Genomic DNA, 19919 nt, shown 5'->3' with positions numbered 1-19919 from the left:
TTGGATACCAGCAGGGGGTGGAGCGTTCGGGACTGATGTGCACAGCCCACTCTTTAGCTAAGTGAGGAGTTGATTGGTATGGTGTGGTATAGCATGGTATGTAAAGCACAGATGGCGGAGATGGAATAGGGGAAGCAAACAGGCAGGCAGTTGATCTGGCAGTCTTTAAAGAGAACCCCAGGACGTGTAAGAGGCAGGAGATTGGTAATGGCTACGAAGCCTTGTGTCTCTAGGAACTTGGCCTAGGGCAGGACGGTCAGAATTTTTAAACTACAAACTAAGTGGCCAGATTCTATTCAGTCTCTCGATAGTTGTCTGATATGCGACTCGGTTGTATGGCTATTCGGTGGTCAGTAAAACAATTAAAAAAATCAAAGTGAATCAGGATTAGCTTCAGAAAGTTTCACTCTGGACAAAGCTGTGGGTGAATTCCTTTTAATTCACAATTAACAAAGATAAAACAAGTAAAAACCTGCAGACCTTTTTTTTTATTAAATTCTCCCATTTCATCTGTACAGAAAAAAAGCACATTATGTTCAGAATCTCAGTAACATCTCAAAATTACACAGCATGAACATGTAAAAAACAAGAAACTGCCAGGATTTTATACACAGAAAGGAAAACAATTTACAAAGAGTCTTGTTAATGTTACGTTAAAAAAAGGACTAAGTTCAAACAGTTTTTACTGTACAGTCTATGATTTCTTGCTTAGTCTGTTTTGTACATTGTACTTGGGGAGGCTCACAATATTACCCCTGCATACTACTTAGAGACCTTCCCTGTGCATGTGTTAACATGTCTCCCCTTATGCAAACATCCAATCTCTCCAGTGCTCTTTGCACTCTGGCATTTTGGTGACTCGCCCTAGAACACAGATCTTTTGCTTTCAATCAATTACAAAATCAAAACAAACAGTTTGTTTTTGGGAAACGGTCATGGCACAGGCTGCTTCTATCCAGTAAAGGCGGTAGGATGCTGCTCCCTCACCCTTACAGACAGGTTCTGAAGTAACATTCTGCAACACATACAGTGCAAGAGATCTTGGCTGTACTAGTCAGTCCTCTCCTCTCCCATTCACCTGAGCCTTTGCTGTGAATCAGAGCATACACTGGGAATGGGGCCCAACACAGCGTCTCATTATTAGGCTGAAAACCTAGGCTGGCCCATCTCCTTACCCTCAGAAGCTCGAAAGCAACAGTACATATTTCGGTGCTGCTCCTCTCCATGACGCTATCGTAAAAAACCTCATTGGTTTAGTCAAATCACAAACAGTTTATAAATCTATACAGATATTTTAATAGGGGGGAAAAGCTAGTTGACCTGTTCTGATCTGGTCTCACACTGAACTCAGAATTAACTTTGAAAACCAAAAGCTGGCGAAAGGAGTCAAACAACTACATTCTTTCTGAACTAAATAGTTCTGCATTAACAGAAATCAGACTCCAACTTAAGCACATTCACCTGAATGTGATGAGCCAGAGCTTACCACCTCTGGCACTGAGTTTGCATGTCACATTTTCCTCCCAGCTTCTCCCCCTGCACCCACTGCAAAGAAAAGCAACTTCTTTGCTAACTGTTAACTGCATGTTAAGAAACTGCTATCCTGCTCAGCCCTCCCCAGTATACAGTGCATCTTCACAGAGTGTGCTCACAAGAGTCTCACTCAGGGCCAAGATCATGATGTTTGCATGGTTCACACGTGCTAGACTCTGGAAGGAATCCTCACATGTGGAACTTGCAGAGAATTATTTTAACTTCAGTAGGGTCTTCCAGCCCTTCTGCAGCAGCAGAGGGAGAGGGACACAAGTTTCATGCAAAGCATGAGAAGGAATGCTGCTCCTGGCCTCACCCTTAATTGCAGCCACCTGCATATGAAAAGTGATTTTCTGGGAGGCAAGAACACTCGGGGACAAAGCTAACCAAAAGGCAACAAGAAAGAAAAATCAAAAGATTTGGATTTGACCCATTAGTAAACAATAAATAAGGCTATTTTGTTACAAGAACACACAAACCACCATCACCTGGTTAGCTAAAGTGAAGTACTGAGATGCACGAGCCTGGGATACACAATCCTTCCCATGTTATCCAAACACATGATCTTGACGAGTGACAGTAAGCTCGGAATGTACCATTAGGCATCTGAGCAGAAGAGGAAGGCAGGGTGTAGAGGAGCACCATTCCTTACTAAGAGTTATTTCCCCCCTTGGATACTCCAGTCAAGCCATTCCCAGGAGCATCAGCTCTACAATATCTAGAACAAGCCCCCAAGAAGGAATGCTTAGCCATGGGAAAGACAGACATTTACAGTATACTCCATGGAATGGATAGCAGCCTCCCCAAACTGAGGGGTGACGGTTAAGTCAATGTTGGAGGGGAATGATGAACATCAGGGCTAAAAGTAGGGAAGTGGCAAGGAGGCCTCAGATTTAGAAGCCACCTTCCACCAAGTCCCCTCTGAAATGGTTGATTCCCAAGTATTTCCAATGTTCTCATTAAATCAAAGTAAAAAGTTTCCCTAAATTCAAGAAGGCAACACTGCATTTTACAACTGTGTATTTCCCTTTCCGCTATAGGGAATGACCACCCACTATAGGCATTTACTGACACAGTCAGCAAATGTTTGCATTAGAGATCCAAGGGGCAGGTGCTCAGCAATCAGGATACATTTGGAATAACACTGGTTATTTTGTTGTGTTTTTTCTAGAGGCCTTCTCTAGATGCACAGACCCTTACATGCTAGGATGGCATTTCTAACACACTGTATTGGAATATTTCTAGTCTCTCTAAAAAGATGCTCCTATGCCAGAGTCATTATGTTTAGCATGGCAATATGTTAGGGGGGCCCATTTGTAAGGTGGTGAATTGGGTGTAAATCTTAATGATTGTGAAATGGCTAAAACTGTGGCAGCCAGTGACAAAGTTCTCTTTGCCCAGTCCTAACCATGTCAGTTACCTGCAAGAAATGGGTCTCTCTTGATTTTACTTTATCTCCTTTTGTAGTTCCAACAGGACCCTTGGGCCTGTGCATTACTGCACTTCTGACCATGCCATTATAGAAGGGAACCACTCCGAAATATATGTCATGTCACATTTTCCTGCTTCATTAAACTGCTTCCCCTACTTCCCCCACTGACAGCAGCTCTATTGTCCACTGATATCTGAAACTAAGTCCCCGGATGAAATTCTGAAGGCAAACACCAGGTAGATTGCAGATGCTCAATGCAATATCCAGAAAGTGCAGTTGCTGCTTGGGGTTTGCTTAGTGAAGGCTTCACACCAATGCACAATCTAGTTAGCAAGAGACGCATCTGGGTATGAGAAAGGTCTCAGCAATACGCAGTTGCAGGGCCGATAACTGCAGTTGGTTAAAGTAACAAGACAACACCGCATTCAAATTGAGCGCACACATATACAGAGACTGGCTAGAAGAGACCCTGCATTCCACAGAACAATGTTTGCTCTGTTCTTACCATCTACACTACACAGCTGACTAGTCTTTTGCCTTTAACATTCTTCTCCTGTCTACTGCAACGGAAAACACAGGAAATCAAGTCTTCCCATGTCCTAACCTACTCGGATACAGAACTTCAGCTGGAAAGTCAAACAGCATTTCCCTTCTTCCCTCACCAAGATTCACAGCCAGAACCATGGCTGACAAAGCATCTACAGTATTTCACTACAATTACGTTTGGGATTCACCAGAAGATGCTAGTCAATGTATTTTACACCTCCTCAGTCGGGTTCTTCAAGTTAAACAGGTAGCAAATGCTCCCTCACAAATACAAAGTCTCTGGATGGCAATTCAATTTTGCCTTAGCAAAACTTTGCAGCACTAGGATTGCCAAAGAAGCAAGACCGTTCACTGGGGAGAATGAACAATCTTGTTCCCCCTCCTCCTGCACTTTGGATCCACTCCATCTGTCTGACCTGCTGCCCCGACAGTTACAAAGTGTTGCAATGACACTTCGAGTGAGGTAAAACCATGCGCTTTTGCAACTGCCACATGCACACTTGTGTCACCCTTTTACACTTCAAGCAAGTGACGGGATCTGCCATCGTCTTCCTGGCTCTCAGCTTCATTCAATCCTGCAGAATCAGGGGAACCACACAAGTAGCACTGGGCAAGGAAGGTGGGGGAAGGAATTTAGGCTCCATTTCTGTTCCACAGATGACTTACATGTCACCCATTTGGAACCCTGCAGCTCATTAGATCTCTTCTATGGAACCTGCTCCTCCGCCCAGGTTCTCCCACCATCTCCTGACCACTGTGTACAGTCCCTTGCCCTCACGGTTCGACTCCAGACACCAACCATTGTCTTTCACATGAGCTTTTCTAGTCTGTCATCACCATACTACTAAGACTGGGTCTCAAAATAGTTTCTTTTTATCTTCAAAGTGGCATGGTGAAGAGAGATGTTACCAAAAACCTAACTTTGTACCCCTCTCTAGCATTTTGCAAAAGCAATCACAGTATTTTTAGAGATCAGTATGTTTACATAGCATGATTAGAATCAGCTGGTTCACATTCAGAAATGCCCCCACCTTGTATCAGATCGATACATAACACTGGAAATTCAGAAATTACTTAGCGGTGCAACAACAGGGAGCAGGAAAAGAAAGTTATGGATCAAGCACTAGCCTAGTTGGACAGCGTTAGGCACATGATTTATATTCCAGCACGCACAGGAACACACATCTAACAGGTTAATAAAATATATTTATCTATATCTTACTGTACATGCCGACTCTCGTGCAACACTGCCACATTTGAACCACACACTCAACCTGTGTTTCCCAGGTCCCAACCAGAGAGTAGCCTAGAGGAAATGGTAAAGAAAATGGTAAGAAGTCACCACAGCTGAAGGTGTTTCTACAAATCACCTCCCTTGAGCTGCGAAAAGGGGCTGGGAACCAAGTTCTGGAAATGTGACTAGAGCCTACGTGTGACTATCAGTTGGTGACAACAAAGCTACTCCCCTTAAAGATCAACATGTCTGTCCTTCACCTCACACTATCAGCACTTCTCTCCTGTTTGACATTTAGGGCCAGCACCTCTGACCTACATCCCCAGATGCCAAATTCCATCTATATCAACCAGTGTTTTAGAAGTTTGAAAGTTTTACTCTATTTTTAATGCTGTAACTCAAACAATTAAAACCCAGAGAAGCCAATGATGAATCATTGCACTAACCCAAAAATGATTCTTCTATTGAAGCAGACACTGCTATCTCAATCCTATTCAACATCACTGGGCAACATGGAGCATTGCTGATGTATCATCATGACCATCTTTGACTAGCTAATTCAGTGGTGGGGGGGGCCAGGGTGTTTCTTAGCTTGGCAACTGAAGGGTGAAATAAAAGAGTGACAAAATTCAACTGCATTGCCTTTGACGAACGAAGGTTAACAGGGCTAGTTAATCAGCATATGTACAATGCAGCTGTCAATGCATTACACTTCTATGCCTAATCTCCACACCCTTTCCCACGCCTAATAAAGTCTATGCTTTATAGCTCAAATGGCATATCAGACCACTGGAGTTTTTGATCCTGGCCAGTATTTTATTTTATCCTGTGAGTGGCAGAGGAAAACGGGAATTTGAGGGCATCATCTTTTCAAACAAAAAACCCACAGTAACAAAACCAGGACGTTCGGAGGATGACTAAGCTGACTGACATCCTTAGCAGTCTGAAACTATGCCCTGAAGATGCTTGGAATAGGATGAGCAAGACGTCTGAAACAAGGCCAACTGCGGTGAGTGATGCTATTTACCCTCTAATATCCTACCTCAATTTTACCTAGCCACAGAGCATGAATACATCCCAGGAAGAAACACTGCCTAACTCATATGAGTGGTACTTATATATTTTTCTTCCTTTAAAGATTTACTTTAAAATTTACTGCTTGAGCTGCAGGTCATGTCAGTCTGATTTGCTGATGGCAGGTCCAATGATACAATAAAGAGACTTGTCTACAGGCAGGTAACAGGAGTCCGCTAACAAAGGGGTAACAAAAGCTGCTGGCTGAGCTGCCAATGTTGCACACCGACTCTTTCATAGGACGGTGAAGATGCCACAGATGAGATCCAAGATGGGAAAACTGAGCCGACACCTGCTGCTGTTCTAATTCTTTTTTTTATTCTCCTCTCCCAAAAGGGGGTGGGTGGGCAGACTATACAGAGGAGGGCTGTACAAACTGGGCACTGGACAGGCATTTCTTCAGCAGGCAATCCAGGCTCTACCTGTCCTTGAGCTCTCGTGTCACCCGCTTGGTGATGCGTCCACACAGGAGGCCAATCAGGAAGAGTACACAGATGCCGACTGTGATAACAGACAAGATGTAGTTCTTGGACGGAGAAGTCATCACTTGCATAGCAAGGTCAGAAAAGCCTTCTGCTGGGGCAACCTAGGGGGCGAGGCGGGAAACATAATTAACAGGACTTCAGTTTGAACATCAGTCTTTACAGAGAAACTAACAACATGCAGAAAGATGCTATTTTATGAGCTAGATAAGGACACTTGTAAATTCCCCATTTGCCTCCCCGTAAGCAGCCAGCATGCCCTCTTTTTATAACTGAACTTTCCCTGGGACACAATTACATAACACACATGAACTGGGATACATCAATAGGCCAGTAGGAGATGGATCCCATCAACTGGGACATAAAGCTCTAAAGCTCATAACTGCCCCAAAGACACCCCAGCTCCTCCTATAGCTCTCTCCAGCGTCCTGCCTTTCCGTTCACATCAGTTCATATCACCTCTCCCACCCTCATAGCTCTTCCTCTGTTGGTACCCTTTGCCCTGCCTGTGAACTAGTCCTGAGGGGTACTGAGAGCAGTTTGATTTCAGTGTTATTAGGCAAGTAACCCAGATGCTGAGAAAAGAGTTATATAAATAAATTAAGGGTCCTTCTGATGGGGTGGACTAGGCCCAGAGGACTCCTGCTGGATACCTGAGGGTCCTGCCACTCTCGTCCCAGACAAGGAGCAATGAAGAAGTCCTCTAAGCAGGCTAGAGTGGCTGCAAGGGAAGCAGCCAATCAGGACCCAGGAGGGCCCTATAAAAAGGAGCTAGAGAGCCAGACCAGAGACAGTGCAGTTCCTTGCTAGAGCTGGAGGAGCATGAATGGTGTGGCTGGCTGAGGGAACTGCAGCATAACAGACAGCCCAGTGCTAGTAGGCACCAGGGGGGCATGGAAGAGCAACTGGGTCTGAGCTTAGAAGAGCTCTGAGCTAAGGGTAGGACATCAGTGAATGCTGGGGCCTGGAACAGTGGGCTGGCCCAGATTTCCCTCCCTCCTGCTCCTCCAGATGCCACTGGGGAAGGGCCTACAACTGAACATCAGTAAACCCCCAGAAGGGGATTGAACTGTCAGGAGGCCCAGCTGAAGACTGGGGCCAAAACAGACTAAGAGGGCAAAACCACTGCCTCCAGGGTGGAAGGCCTCAGGGTACAGTCTGATGGCAGGGCTGAGACAGGTTTAAAGACTGCGGACACACCCAACCAGAGGGGGTGCTCACAAGAGGTAGGTTCTGACCCCATTACAGTCCTCCTTTCCATTTTCACAGAATATCAGGGTTGGAAGGGACCTCAGGAGGTATCTAGTCCAACCCCCTGAATTACAGTCAAAACTTTGTTCTTTACTTGGCTTGGTGTGCGTGGGACTGACTGCAGCCTGACATACACAACAGATGCTGCAACATCTGGGCACAGCAAGATCAGAATGGAACAAAGCAGCAGCCTGAACTCTATATTACCACCTTATTAATTAACTGAACCCTGTTTTGTGTTTATTAAACCATCTGAGCTGTGATTTGAAAGCAGAACGACTGTCCTTTCCCACTGTTCTGTTTGACAGAGGCATAAACACAGTTGATTGCATTCACTCAGTCAGTTCACAGGAGTGAGGCATGTCTGTTCTTTAGCCTTCCCACGGTTGGAAGCACAATCCCCACCTTGCTCTCCTGCCAATTCCTTCACAAGACACTAACGGTCTGAATCACAAGAACTATGTGTCAGTCTCTGAACATGGGTTCCCAGACTGGGGGATGTGAAACAGCCCCGGCTAGTCCACCATCACAACTGCATTCTCTACTCAAGCTCTTAGTAAATCTAACTCCACGTGACTCATGTAATCTAAGTAAAAAATATATGAGTGTCACATTTGGAGCTGTGTATGTTGGAGAGAGTATAAGAGAAACTATTTAAAAAAAATGTCAAGTTTAATTTTCGTGTACAACGGTGTGTTTCACTGCAATGTACATACAGTCTGCCATTTACAATCGTGAAAAACAGCAAGCAGTATTTCAGTCTGACATGGACTGATCTATTTTTTGAAAATGAGAAGGGTGCACTGATGGAGAAAATAATGAAAGCCCCAGACCATCTATAGCTACATAAAATGAACCAGCCAAAAAAATAAATTAAGTTGTAGGAAAATAAGATGACACACACAAAGTCTGGATTCTCCTTTACTGGATCGGGGGAGTACCCATTGCTTCAGCATGTTATAATATAACTTATTCTATATTTTTATTTACTATATTTTATTCTTTTCTAATTAGTAGAGAGGAAGAGTGGGTCTTTACTTATACAGCACAGAGATTCAGAATTTACACTAAAAAACTGAACACACAATATAGTGTTCAAAGTTGGACAATTATTTTGTTTTAAAAACAACGTGTAAGAATTTTGTGAACATTGTGGCGTTGCTTATTGTTCAGTTTTATACATTGTGTTTTCCCTGTCTGAACACAACATTTTGCTCTCAATATTTTTTTAAATTGTAGTTTTTCACTAAAACTGCTTGGTTTCAAAGATCTTGAGGCATTTCTTTGAGTGCATATTGCTATGAATTTCTATCATTACAATTATTTACATTAAAATGAAAAGAAAACAAGTATATTTTTTATTTCCAGGATTATAGTTTATATGTATGTAATAATTAAAATTAATACATTTTTCTCAAAAAATATTAATAGTGGGTCAACAGTGCCTATTGCAGCGGCACAAGTGGGCTTCAGGGAACAAAGTTTGGGGGGCACCTCCTGTCCTAACAGACAACTCACCATTGCTCAGTATAGTGAAGTGACTAATGTCAAAAGCCAGGTGGGATTTAGAGCCCACCCTGCATCCTCACCTTTGCAGCATAGCTCCACATTTCAATCCGATCATTAAGGCGTTTCTTACATTCAGGCTGTAACCTCACACGCTTGTCTTCCAAAGCTTCCATTAGGCAAGACATCTCTGCAAAATGAAGAACATGGTATCACAACACACACAAACTGGCCCCAGGGACAGGTCACAATCCAGAGTGCTTGGGAGGTGCATTCCAATTCCTCAGAACATTGGTTGTCTGTTTACAAAGTTGTACAGCCAAGCCATCCATCAAACTTCCTATAAATCAGTGTTGGGAAATTTAACCTAAGACTGGTTTCGAAGGAAACCTCTGTTTAACCCTTAGAGCTAGCAGCCCAGCTAAGGTCTCACTTCAAAATATTAAAGTGGCAAGGAACGCTGACTCATGGAGGGGGATTAAAGGGTTAACTTTATGTATCTGAGGCTTAAGCTCAGCTGAACTGACAGGATATTTTATGATTCACAAAACAGCTCACTAAAAATATTTTAAGAATGCTAAATATTGTGTATCTTCTCCAAGAACTTAGAAGAAGTTCAACACAAGTCAAGGATCTGCCTGGGGTCTGTGCAGACTGTGGTCTTGTCTACACTACAGAGGAAAGTTGATCTAAGCTACACAATCTGAGTTACATGAATAGCGTAACTCAAGTCGACGTAGCTTATATCTAATTACTGCAGGGTACATGCTACGCCATGTCAATGGGGAACGCTCTCTCGTCGACTCTCCGTACTCTTCTTGGTCCGGTGGAGTACAGGAATCGACGGGAGAGTGATCTGCAGTCGATCTTGCAGGTCTTCACTAGACCCACTAAATCGACAGCCGATGCATCGATCCCCCGGATAAGTGTAGACAAACCCCATGTCAGGTGTGCCATCTGCACTAGACAGAGTGTCATATATTTAGAAAAGTGGTTTACTTCAAGCACTATCAGGTCCGTCCTTTGTGGAGTAGAAATGTGAAGGAATGCTAAAGATACCTGCAATGCTTTCGGTACCGAAGAGGGTATGAGGCAGTACATTTTTAACCTGTTTCTGATTCTGTAGCAGAAATTAACATTATTTCAAGAAAAATAGTATGTTAATTTTAAACTGCATTAGAAAGAACAAAACTAGCTTAACCTTTACCAGACCATGCAAGGAAAGATTTCCAAGCTAAGAAGCCAAGCACAGAGAGGAAGGACACCCATATACCATACAAGTGGCAGTATTCCTTGTTCACCAGCCACGACAACTGGAAGCAACATCTATTGTTTAAAGAGGACCTCAAATCGTCCAAGAAAGATCCCAGTTTTAGGTCACTCCAGGAGCTGGGACATCTCACACAGTATGACAGGCCAACACTTACGACGTCCTCTTCCGGGTGGGATGGCTGCACAGTGGTGTTTGATGTCTAGGGCACAGGCTGTGTGAAGCACTGGATCAACAAATATGTCTGCTTTGCTCTCCTTCAGCATGTTGAGCACCTCCTGTGGAGGGAAGATTGTTACACATTACAGGTACACATTAAAGGAGGGAGAACAAAGCAACATAGAATATCAGGGTTAGAAGGGACCTCAAGAGGTCATCTAGTCCAACCCCCTGCTCAAAGCAGGACCAATCCCCAGACAGATTTTTGCCCCAGATCCCTAAATGGCCCCCTCAAGAACTGAACTCACAACCCTAGGTTTAGCAGGCCAATGCTCAAACCACTGAGCTATCCCTCCCCCCATAAGTGAACTGAAGCTGTTCCAGAATGGATCAGCATCATTCAATTAATTAAATAGATACACACTAATCTATAACACAAAGGCAAATAACTTGGCATGACTAACAGGTCTGGACTAAAGTGAGGTGATAGATCTTTGGGGGTAGTTGACAAAGCTCCTTGCCAGATCCAGTGTCAATCTGTGCTCAAGAAGCCTAGGGTTAAAGTAAGAGTGGGAGGCAGCTATGCACTGAGGTACACTGGAAGCGTGTGAGTGGGGAATCCAGGACTGGACTAGTAAGGCATAGTGCTTATCGGGATTAAGGTTCCCTGGCAGGGAGGGATATGTCAGAGCCAGGACTGAAATGGTAGAGGATGCTGCAGGTCAGGATGAGGTGCACTGGCTCAGCCGTGGACAGAAGCATACATAGCACTGGCTTCACACTGTTCCTGGTCTGTGCCATGTAACGAACCATGTTCATTTGTCTGAAACTTACGGAGTAATTGTGCTTTAAGGCCTGTTTGGTTTGGGGGAGACACTATTTCCTTTTTTTTACCTTTTTACACATCTCAGGTTTAATTTTGAGCAGGTTAACTTTCAGGCACTCCTCCACCTGCCCAGTCTGTTCCTGTGCTGCTGCTTCCTCTGCACACAACCTGGAGATCTGTTTGGGGGAAAAAAACCTATTTCAATGTGAATGAAATAATGTAGGACCCAGGTTGTTTTTCAAAGCATTTGCATGCTGCCATGTTAGGGCAGTATTATACGCAATGGCTAGGGAACAAGCCTTGAGCTGTGTTACCATCCATCCCTCATTTGGATCCCCGAATTCCTGAAGTAAAAAGAGGCTGTACACAGACAAATACAGCCACTATTTTAAACTATTTATTTAGCAATTAACAGATTTACAAATCCTTGCCATGGAAATATCAGAAATAAAACAACAATCTTGACAACAGTGTTTTTGTTTAAAGAATCTTACAGGAATATAGTCATCAGATCTCTCTATTTAACAAGTATCAGAGGGGTAGCCGTGTTAGTCCAGATCTGTAAAAGCAGCAAAGAGTCCTGTGGCACCTTAGGCCTGGGTCTACACTACGCATTTAAACCAACTTTAGCAGCGTTAAACCGATTTAATGGCGCACCTGTTTACACTAAGAGGCCCTTTATATCGATATAAAGGGCTCTTTAAATCGGTTTCTGTACTCCTCGCCAACGAGAGGAGTAGCGCTAAAATTGGTATTACCATATCGGATTAGGATTAGTGTGGCCGCAAATCGACAGTATTGGCCTCCGGGCGGTATCCCACAGTGCACCACTGTGACCGCTCTGGACAGCAATCTCAACTCAGATGCAGTGGCACGTACCAGGCACACGCCCCGAACACGTTTTGAAAGTTTCATTTCCTCGTCTCGCCCAGCGTGGGCCTTAGATCAGCACGGGTGCGCAAGTGCAGTCACAATCAAAACAGAGCATCCAGCATGGACATACGGGAGATTACTGGATCTGATGCCGTGTACATCGGGGAGACACAATGTTTTCTATCAGAGCTCCGTTACAGAAGACCGAATATCCAACAGCGTTTGAAAAAAAATCTCCAGTATCACAGTGCTGCGTGACAAGTGTAACGTAACAGCCAAAGAATCAAATGGAATGCTATGGGGCAGGACAGAGACGGTATTGAGGGACTCAAGCTATCCCACAGTCTCGCCAGCAGTCTCTGCTAAAGTATTTGCAATTCTGGCTGAGCTCCAATGCCTGTAGGTTCAAACCACATTGTCCGGGGCCCTGTTTCAGTATAGCTTCGTCAATTTTACTGCTCCCCCTCCACGTGACAGAAAAGGGAAGAATCATTTCTTGACTTTTTCAGTCCACCCGATATGTCGTAACTGAATCTCGGTCAGATTAGACGCGATGGCACGCAGCGTGAAGAGCACGTAATCCACGTACTCTCCGCCTCCCCGGTGGGAGATGATGCGGAAGGAATGGTAGCCGGGTCCTCATCAAGCCTGTGAGTGCTTCCTGACTGGCCTCAGTGATGGCTGGCCAGGCGCAAGCCGGGTAAAATAGGATGATTCCTATCATTCCCAGTAGATGGTACAGCAAGGCTGTGTAACCGTTCTTCCATCATAGGCAAGCACTGGGCCTAGTCTCCCATCAGCCCGACTCCTTTCAAGTGTTAAAGAACGAACTTCTGTCCTGCTGGCTGTCCATACGCAGCGGGAGGTGCGGCTCCTCTCCCCACACCACTTAATGTCTGCTGTGTACTGTCATCGGCACGGAGAGCTCCCTCCTCATTTTATCCTCACTAACAAGTCAGCTTTCTTCTCATTCTGCATTCTTATAACTTCAGTACACAATATGGGAGGGACACTTGCATGCTAGTAGCCCAGGAGAGGCTGGGGAGGAGGGAGCAAGACGGGGGGGGTTGTTGCAGGGCATCCCACGCCTTTGAATGGCAGGCCAGCTCATCAATTTCAGCGGGATCTGACATGGAGTGGCTGTGCTGTCTGATACACTGGATTCTCTAGTTCACACACTGCCCCATAGTCTAGTGCAGACCTACTGATTTTTAAGAACCCATAAAGTGAGGGATTGTACTCGGGAAGTTATTTCCCGAGTTTTGACCGTTTTGGCCGCTAGACTCAGCCGAGGACCAATGACAGCACCAGACTGTACAGAACGAAGATAACCGCATCTCATTGCAGTTTACAATGGAGCAGGCGGATGGTACTGAAACTGATACCATCTCGCTGTCGAGCAAAGGCATAATGAATCTGTCTGTGTACGCTGCAGTATCGCTGCTGTCAGCTGGCATCCCCAGTACAATCATAGTACAGTAAACAAAAATGCTAAGCGGGCTCAATGGTTGCCGTGCTATGGCTTGCCAGCGGAATCCAGGAAAAGGTGCGAAACTGATGTATGCTTGCTTTCCGCGGAGAAGGAATGAGTGACGTAATTACCAGACCACCGTTAAGATTTGCTCCTAGGTCATGGGATTCAACCGCATCAAGAGTGGGAGACTGCGGGAACTAGTCGGGATAGCTATGGAATAGCTACCACAGTGCATACACTGCCAGAAAATTGACAATAGCTTGGACCATGGATGCACAACACCGAATTAATGTGCTTAGTGTGGCCACGTGCACTCGACTTTATACAATCGGTTTTAGAAAACCGGTTTATGTAAAATCGGAATAATCCCATAGCGTAGACGTACCCTTATAGGCTAACAGACGTATTGGAGCATGAGGTTTCGTGGGTGAATATGCACTTTGTCGGATGCATCCGACGAAGTGGGTATTCACCCACGAAAGCTCATGCTCCAATACGTCTGTTAGTCTACAAGGTGCCACAGGACTCTCTGCTATTGAACAAGTGTCACCCTATTACAAAGTGAGCAGTAGTATAACACTCATACACACTTTTTCTAGGGATTTAATGGAATTGAGTGACTCTCAGATTACACATATTTAACAGACCAGGTGTGTCATATGTTAATATTCAAAAATATTGGACAGGTGTGCTGGTTTGTTTGGCCGATAAAAGGGCTCTGAGTACTGAATAAAAAGTAACCAAATATCTAAGTATTTGTCCTCTGTCTACTTTGCTGGGTATGTAATTGGTGTGTTAATTTTTCCATAACCACCACCTCCTCATTTTATTTTGGAACCATTTCTCTATAGTTGGGCTATTTTTCTTTCTATCAGTAGACCAGCAGCTACAAGTTGATGAGAGATTAATTCTTCATTTCCTCTTATGTGACTGTTTCAGCTGCGAAGCCCCAGGAGGATTACCAAAGGATAATTTGGTAATAAATATCCAACCATTTGTGATATTTGGTTATGAATTGCACCCCAATAATCTTTGACTGGACATGTCTACTATATATGGATAACATTTCCTCTATCACCAAAATATTTCCAACATCTATCCCCATGCAATCTCTCTATTTCTTAACCTGACAGGTGTGAAGTACCATTGAAACAGTATCTCAGAAATTTTCTTTATCATGCTACACGCTAATGCTGTTGATCCTTTTCCAGATCGAAGTTCATTCCTCAAGGTAATTTGTCTACCCAGATTATTTTCTCAGCATGTCATATATAGCCTTTTTTTTTCGGTCTGCAAAAATTTATAATTTAGTAATTTTTTTTTTGTTTCCTAATTTATCAGACATCATCACTTCTATTAAAGTTAGTTTTCTGTAGAAAAAGCTTTTCTAGAAAGTTGAGTCACAATGCCTAACTTGAAAGTACTTGTGTCATCGGAGAGTGGACCAGTTTAGTAGGAAGCTTGCTAAACAACCAGTTGGCTCCCTGGACGATCAAGATAAAATAGAAGCACTTAAAGATGATAAAGTTATTATGGAGAAACTAAAGTAATTCTTTGCTTCAGTCTTCATGGCTGAGGATGTTAGGGAGATTCCCAAACCTGAACCATCCTTTGTAGGTGACAAATCTGAGGAATTATCACAGATTGAAGTGTCATTAGAGGTGGTTTTGGAATTAATTGATAAACTTAGCAGTAAGAAGTCACCAGGACCAGATGGCATTCACCCAAGAGTTCTGAAAGAACTCAAATGTGAAATTGAAGAACTATGGTTTGTAACCTGTCCTTTAAACCAGCTTCTGTACCCAACGACTGGAAGTTAGCTAATGTAACGCCAATATTTAAAAAGGGCTCTAGAGGTGATCCTGGCAATTACAGATCAGTAAGTCTAGCGTCGGTACCGGGCAAATTAGTTGAAACAATAGTAAAGAATAAAATTGTCAGACATATAGAAGAAAATAAATTGTTGGGCAAAAGTCAACATGGTTTCTAGTAAGACGTCATTTCCCTTTACAATCTATTAGAGTTCTTTGAAGGGGTCAAACAAACATGTGGACAAGGGGGACCCAGTGGACATAGTGTACTTAGATTTCCAGAAAGAAGAGAGAGTTATTGAAACTTACATGATGGCTAGCAATTAACAAGCACTAAACGAATCCACGCCACAAACACACCATGAATCACTATCTAGACCTAGAGGGAAAACAACAACCTCTTGACAACACTTGTTGTTAGGGGGGAGCCAATAGTTATCAACAAACTTACAGAGAATATTACACTCAAGTTTCAGGGTCCTACCAAAGGGCCAGATCTCCTCTATTTAACCAAGTCACACAAAACCGAGAGGTAAGCCCGGCTATAAAGTTCCCAATTCTCCGTAAGAAGAGAGCCAGTAGCACACCACCAGTATTGCACAAGGGTTAGCGCCTGGGTCTACACTCCAAAGACACTATAAACCAAATTCCTGCCCATGGTCCACGCCTCAAGCAGAGTAAACCGAAATCCCTACTAGTGGCGAGGGTCCAAAAACAACGCCATTTTCACGGCGTTTAACCCAAAGTGTCCACTATTCTATCGGATAAACCTATCAGAAGGGCCGCCAGGCTTTAATCGAGTTTCTGTAACATCCTCCACAAACTCTCCCATTGCCAATCTAGAGAAAGGGAGTACTGCCTAAAATTGGCCATCAAACCCCATAAGGGGCCACAAATCCCAATATCAGGGATCCCTAACCCCTTGGCCCAAAAGCGCTATAATTACGCATAGTAAGGGCGCCGTCCTAACAGTAGGGCCAAACTCATTTCCCAAGGTCTCCCTTAACCCTGGGCAAAGTCGAGCAGCGTATTGGCCCCCAAAACCGCCTCGTGTATTCCCACAGTGCACACACTTGGGGTTCTGCGACCTATAGGGCTCTGGACCCTAGAGCAATCCAACTCAATGCAGTAGCCAGGTAAACAAACACGGCGCGCAAATACCAAAAAAACACCCCAATTACGTCTTGAAAGTGCTTCTCCACTTCATTATTTGCCCCAGAGAAAGGGGAAGCGCGAAAACTCCTCTAGGCCAGCCCACCAGGGAGTGGACAATGCACAGCGATATTCACTAGAGAGTCCAAAGCGAGGCTAACACACACGAGCGTGGACCGAGGTCACACGGGAGATACTGGATCTGACTATGCATTGGAGCACCATATACTGTGCGCAGTGCGACTCACTGAACCTACCGTTAACACCGAAGACGAAAATTCCACGAGGGATTCTCGAAAAAAAACCTCACTCTAGCGCCACAGCAGGTCAGCTCCGGCTAAAAACCTAAGTTGGACACCACGCAAACAAAGACCGCCAAAGAATCCAAACACTGGAATTTGTCGCTCCAATGGGAGGCACAGAAGACGGTATGTAACACCTGAGGATCCAGTATCCCAAGGCACCTTAATCCCCGTTCCCAGGTGCAGTACCCTAGGGGACCAAACCTCACCATTTCTAGGGGTAGCTTAACCCAGGGCAGGCTCCGCTACAGTCTCGAAAGTATTGTGATTCTTGGCTGAGCTCGCCCCAAAAAGACACTGTAGGCTTCCAAACACAGATTTCCCAACATGTGCCGCGAGAGCGTCCCGGGGTGGTTCAGGGTACTACGGCCCCACTCGGGGTGGCCCCATTTACCTGCCACAAAACCTCACCCAATTCCAGGTGCCCCCTAATCCCACGTGACAGTAGGAACAAGGGAAAGAAATCATTTCTTGACTTTTCAGTGCCACCGACTACATTCACTGAAATGCTGGATAGACGCCGAATGTCTGCAGCAGTGAAAGAGCAGTCCACACTCCTCTCCCCTCACCCGGCTGGGAGATGATGCAGACAGGACTGCAGCACCCGTCCTCATCATTCAGCCGGAGTGCTCCTGACTGGCCTCAAGTAAGGCTGGCCAGGGGCAATCCGCGGTAAACAAAGGAATGATTCCTATCCATGCCATAAATGGTACACGAACGCTGGTAACCTCTTCATCATAGCAACTGGGGGCTTAGCTTCACACCCTCCTTTCAAGTGTACCGAAATAAGAAAATACCCACATGTAATCTGTCCTGCCTGGTACTGAACATACCGCAGCGGGAGGGTGGGCTCCTACACTCTCACCCCCCATGGGAGCCCACTTAATGTCCTGCTGACTGTCATTAGCACAAAAGGAGACGCGGCTACCTCTCCCCATTATCCAAATGTGCCCTCACTAACAACCAAGAGTCAGCGTTTCTTAATTCGCGTGCATCTTATAACTTCCATGGACACAAATGGGGGGACCACGGTGGCCGCAAACCACTACCCGTTTCCATGGGTCCTTCCTAAAACCAAAAAAGGGGGGGGCCTGCCACGGTACCCAGGAAGCTGGGGAAGGCGACGCAAACCGGAGGGGTGCCCTCCAATTCAGGGTTTGCAGGCAACCTAACCCTGGCGCCGTGAATGCATGCCATGCCTCATAAATCATCTTCAAGCCGGGACCATACTGAAAAGTCGCCCGAGTGGGGCTGCGCACCCTGTTCTACGCATACCACTGGTCCTCTCTAGGAGCGAGACTCGCGATGACACGCATAGATAACACCCAATACTAGACTGCAGCTAAAGCTATCTCAGAACTCCCCGAACACCAGCTGACGACCTGGAAACCGCGAACACCCAATAAATGGAGGATCTAGACTCGGGGGGCTCGATTACATTTGTATCCCCAGTTTTGCCTTTGTGGCCCCCTGGGCCGGGCTGACCTCCAGCCCCGCAGGGAACACAATAGAACCAGCCAGCAGACTGTACACCGACAGAGCTAACCATCTCGTTCCAGGCGAAGCCTCATACGCCCAATTAACAATGGCACAGCGGATGGTAACAGAACACTGACTACATCCATACTGCTGTCATACGAAAGGCACAACGAGGTGCTTCCCGACATAACGTCGTAGCGATTGCAGTATGCCTCTGTCAGCGGCATCCAGTACACATAACGCGTGACAGTAAAAAAAAAAATGCTGAACGGGCTCCACTGGTTCCCAGGGTGCATGGCACGTGCCAGGGCACCCAAGGAAAAAGGTCGAAATGAGTGTATGCCTTTTGCTTTCCCCGGAGGAAGGAATGAGTGACGAACAGCTTATCCCCGAACCACCTTGAAAATGATTTTTGCTCCCATTAGCCACTGGCAACCCCCCTCAAACCCGCCAATCCAACGCGAGTGGGGACGACTCGCGGGACAAGGGATAGCTATGAATAGCTACCCCATTTCCACACGAGACCCAGTCCTGCAAACCACTCCAGGGCCTTTAATCAGACATCGACACTAGATGTAACCTATAGGAGGAGACACACAACCCGAATTAATTGCTAGTATGCGCCGCTGTCCCGCACCTTAACAATCGTTTTAGAAAACCGGTTTATGTAAAATCGGAATAGCCATACCAATCTCCCATAGCGAGGGATCACACCCCCAATAGAGAAAATAAAAACAAACGTATGGACCATCGAGGTTCCGTGCGGGAATATGCCACTTTTGTCGCCCATGACAATCGACGAAGTGGTATTCCACCCACAGAAAAGCACTAATAGCTCCAATACTGCAGAAGGCAACCTTTAGTAACCCCTCGGAGGGCTCAAAAAGCCCGAAGCATCACAGAGCGTGCCTCTGCTATGAACAAGTGGTCCCACAAAACCCCATCTATCCTTAAGACAATGTCCTAAATTATATACCATAGGAGCGACCCCTCCATACCACACCATCATTTCATTAGGTGCCTCTACATTCAATCGGAAATCCTAGTAGTCAGATTTACACTCACTAACAGACACGGTGTGTTCATATGTTAATAATTCAAATATGACACGTGCTCCGCTGGTGTTATTGCCCGATAACACGACGTCGTGAGTAGGTCGCGAACTTAACCTACAAAAGTAACCAATATATCTAAGTATTTGTCCTCTGTTCTATTCTTGCTGGGTAGGCAGACTGGTGTCCGAATAAAACCTTTTTCCATAACCACATCACTCCAGGAACACTCCTATTTTATTTGCGAACTACCATTTCCTCTCTAGGAGATGTGCGCAAACCCCCATCAGGGGCCCCTATTTTCTCTTCTACCTTAACAGTCAACCACCAGAGGGGCTACAAGTTTGAGAAGCCCTAATCTTCATTTCCTCTAGTACTCCAAGAATACCACTGCGAAGTCCCAACATAAGCGCAGGGATACCAGATTACAAGAACACTTTGTAAATAAAATGGCCAAGGCTTA

At 45.1% G+C, this 19919-nt stretch overlaps 1 protein-coding gene across 1 annotated transcript in view; it reads right to left on the bottom strand.

The window, feature by feature from the left end:
• Positions 1-419: 419 nt before the first annotated feature.
• Positions 420-19919, bottom strand: part of GLG1 (golgi glycoprotein 1) — a 206841-nt gene continuing 187341 nt past the window's right edge. Inside the window, 5 exon segments of the mRNA XM_075073751.1 lie at positions 420-4817; positions 6242-6405; positions 9142-9248; positions 10486-10606; positions 11382-11489. Of these exon segments, the coding sequence (XP_074929852.1) occupies positions 4781-4817; positions 6242-6405; positions 9142-9248; positions 10486-10606; positions 11382-11489 (537 nt within the window). The 3' untranslated portion in view covers positions 420-4780.

Source organism: Chelonoidis abingdonii, chromosome 19 (genome assembly GCF_003597395.2).
Source record: "Chelonoidis abingdonii isolate Lonesome George chromosome 19, CheloAbing_2.0, whole genome shotgun sequence".
Classification (NCBI taxonomy): domain Eukaryota; kingdom Metazoa; phylum Chordata; order Testudines; family Testudinidae; genus Chelonoidis; species Chelonoidis abingdonii.
The sequence above is the reverse complement of the archived record's forward strand: the minus strand, read 5'-3'. Positions and strand labels throughout refer to the sequence as shown.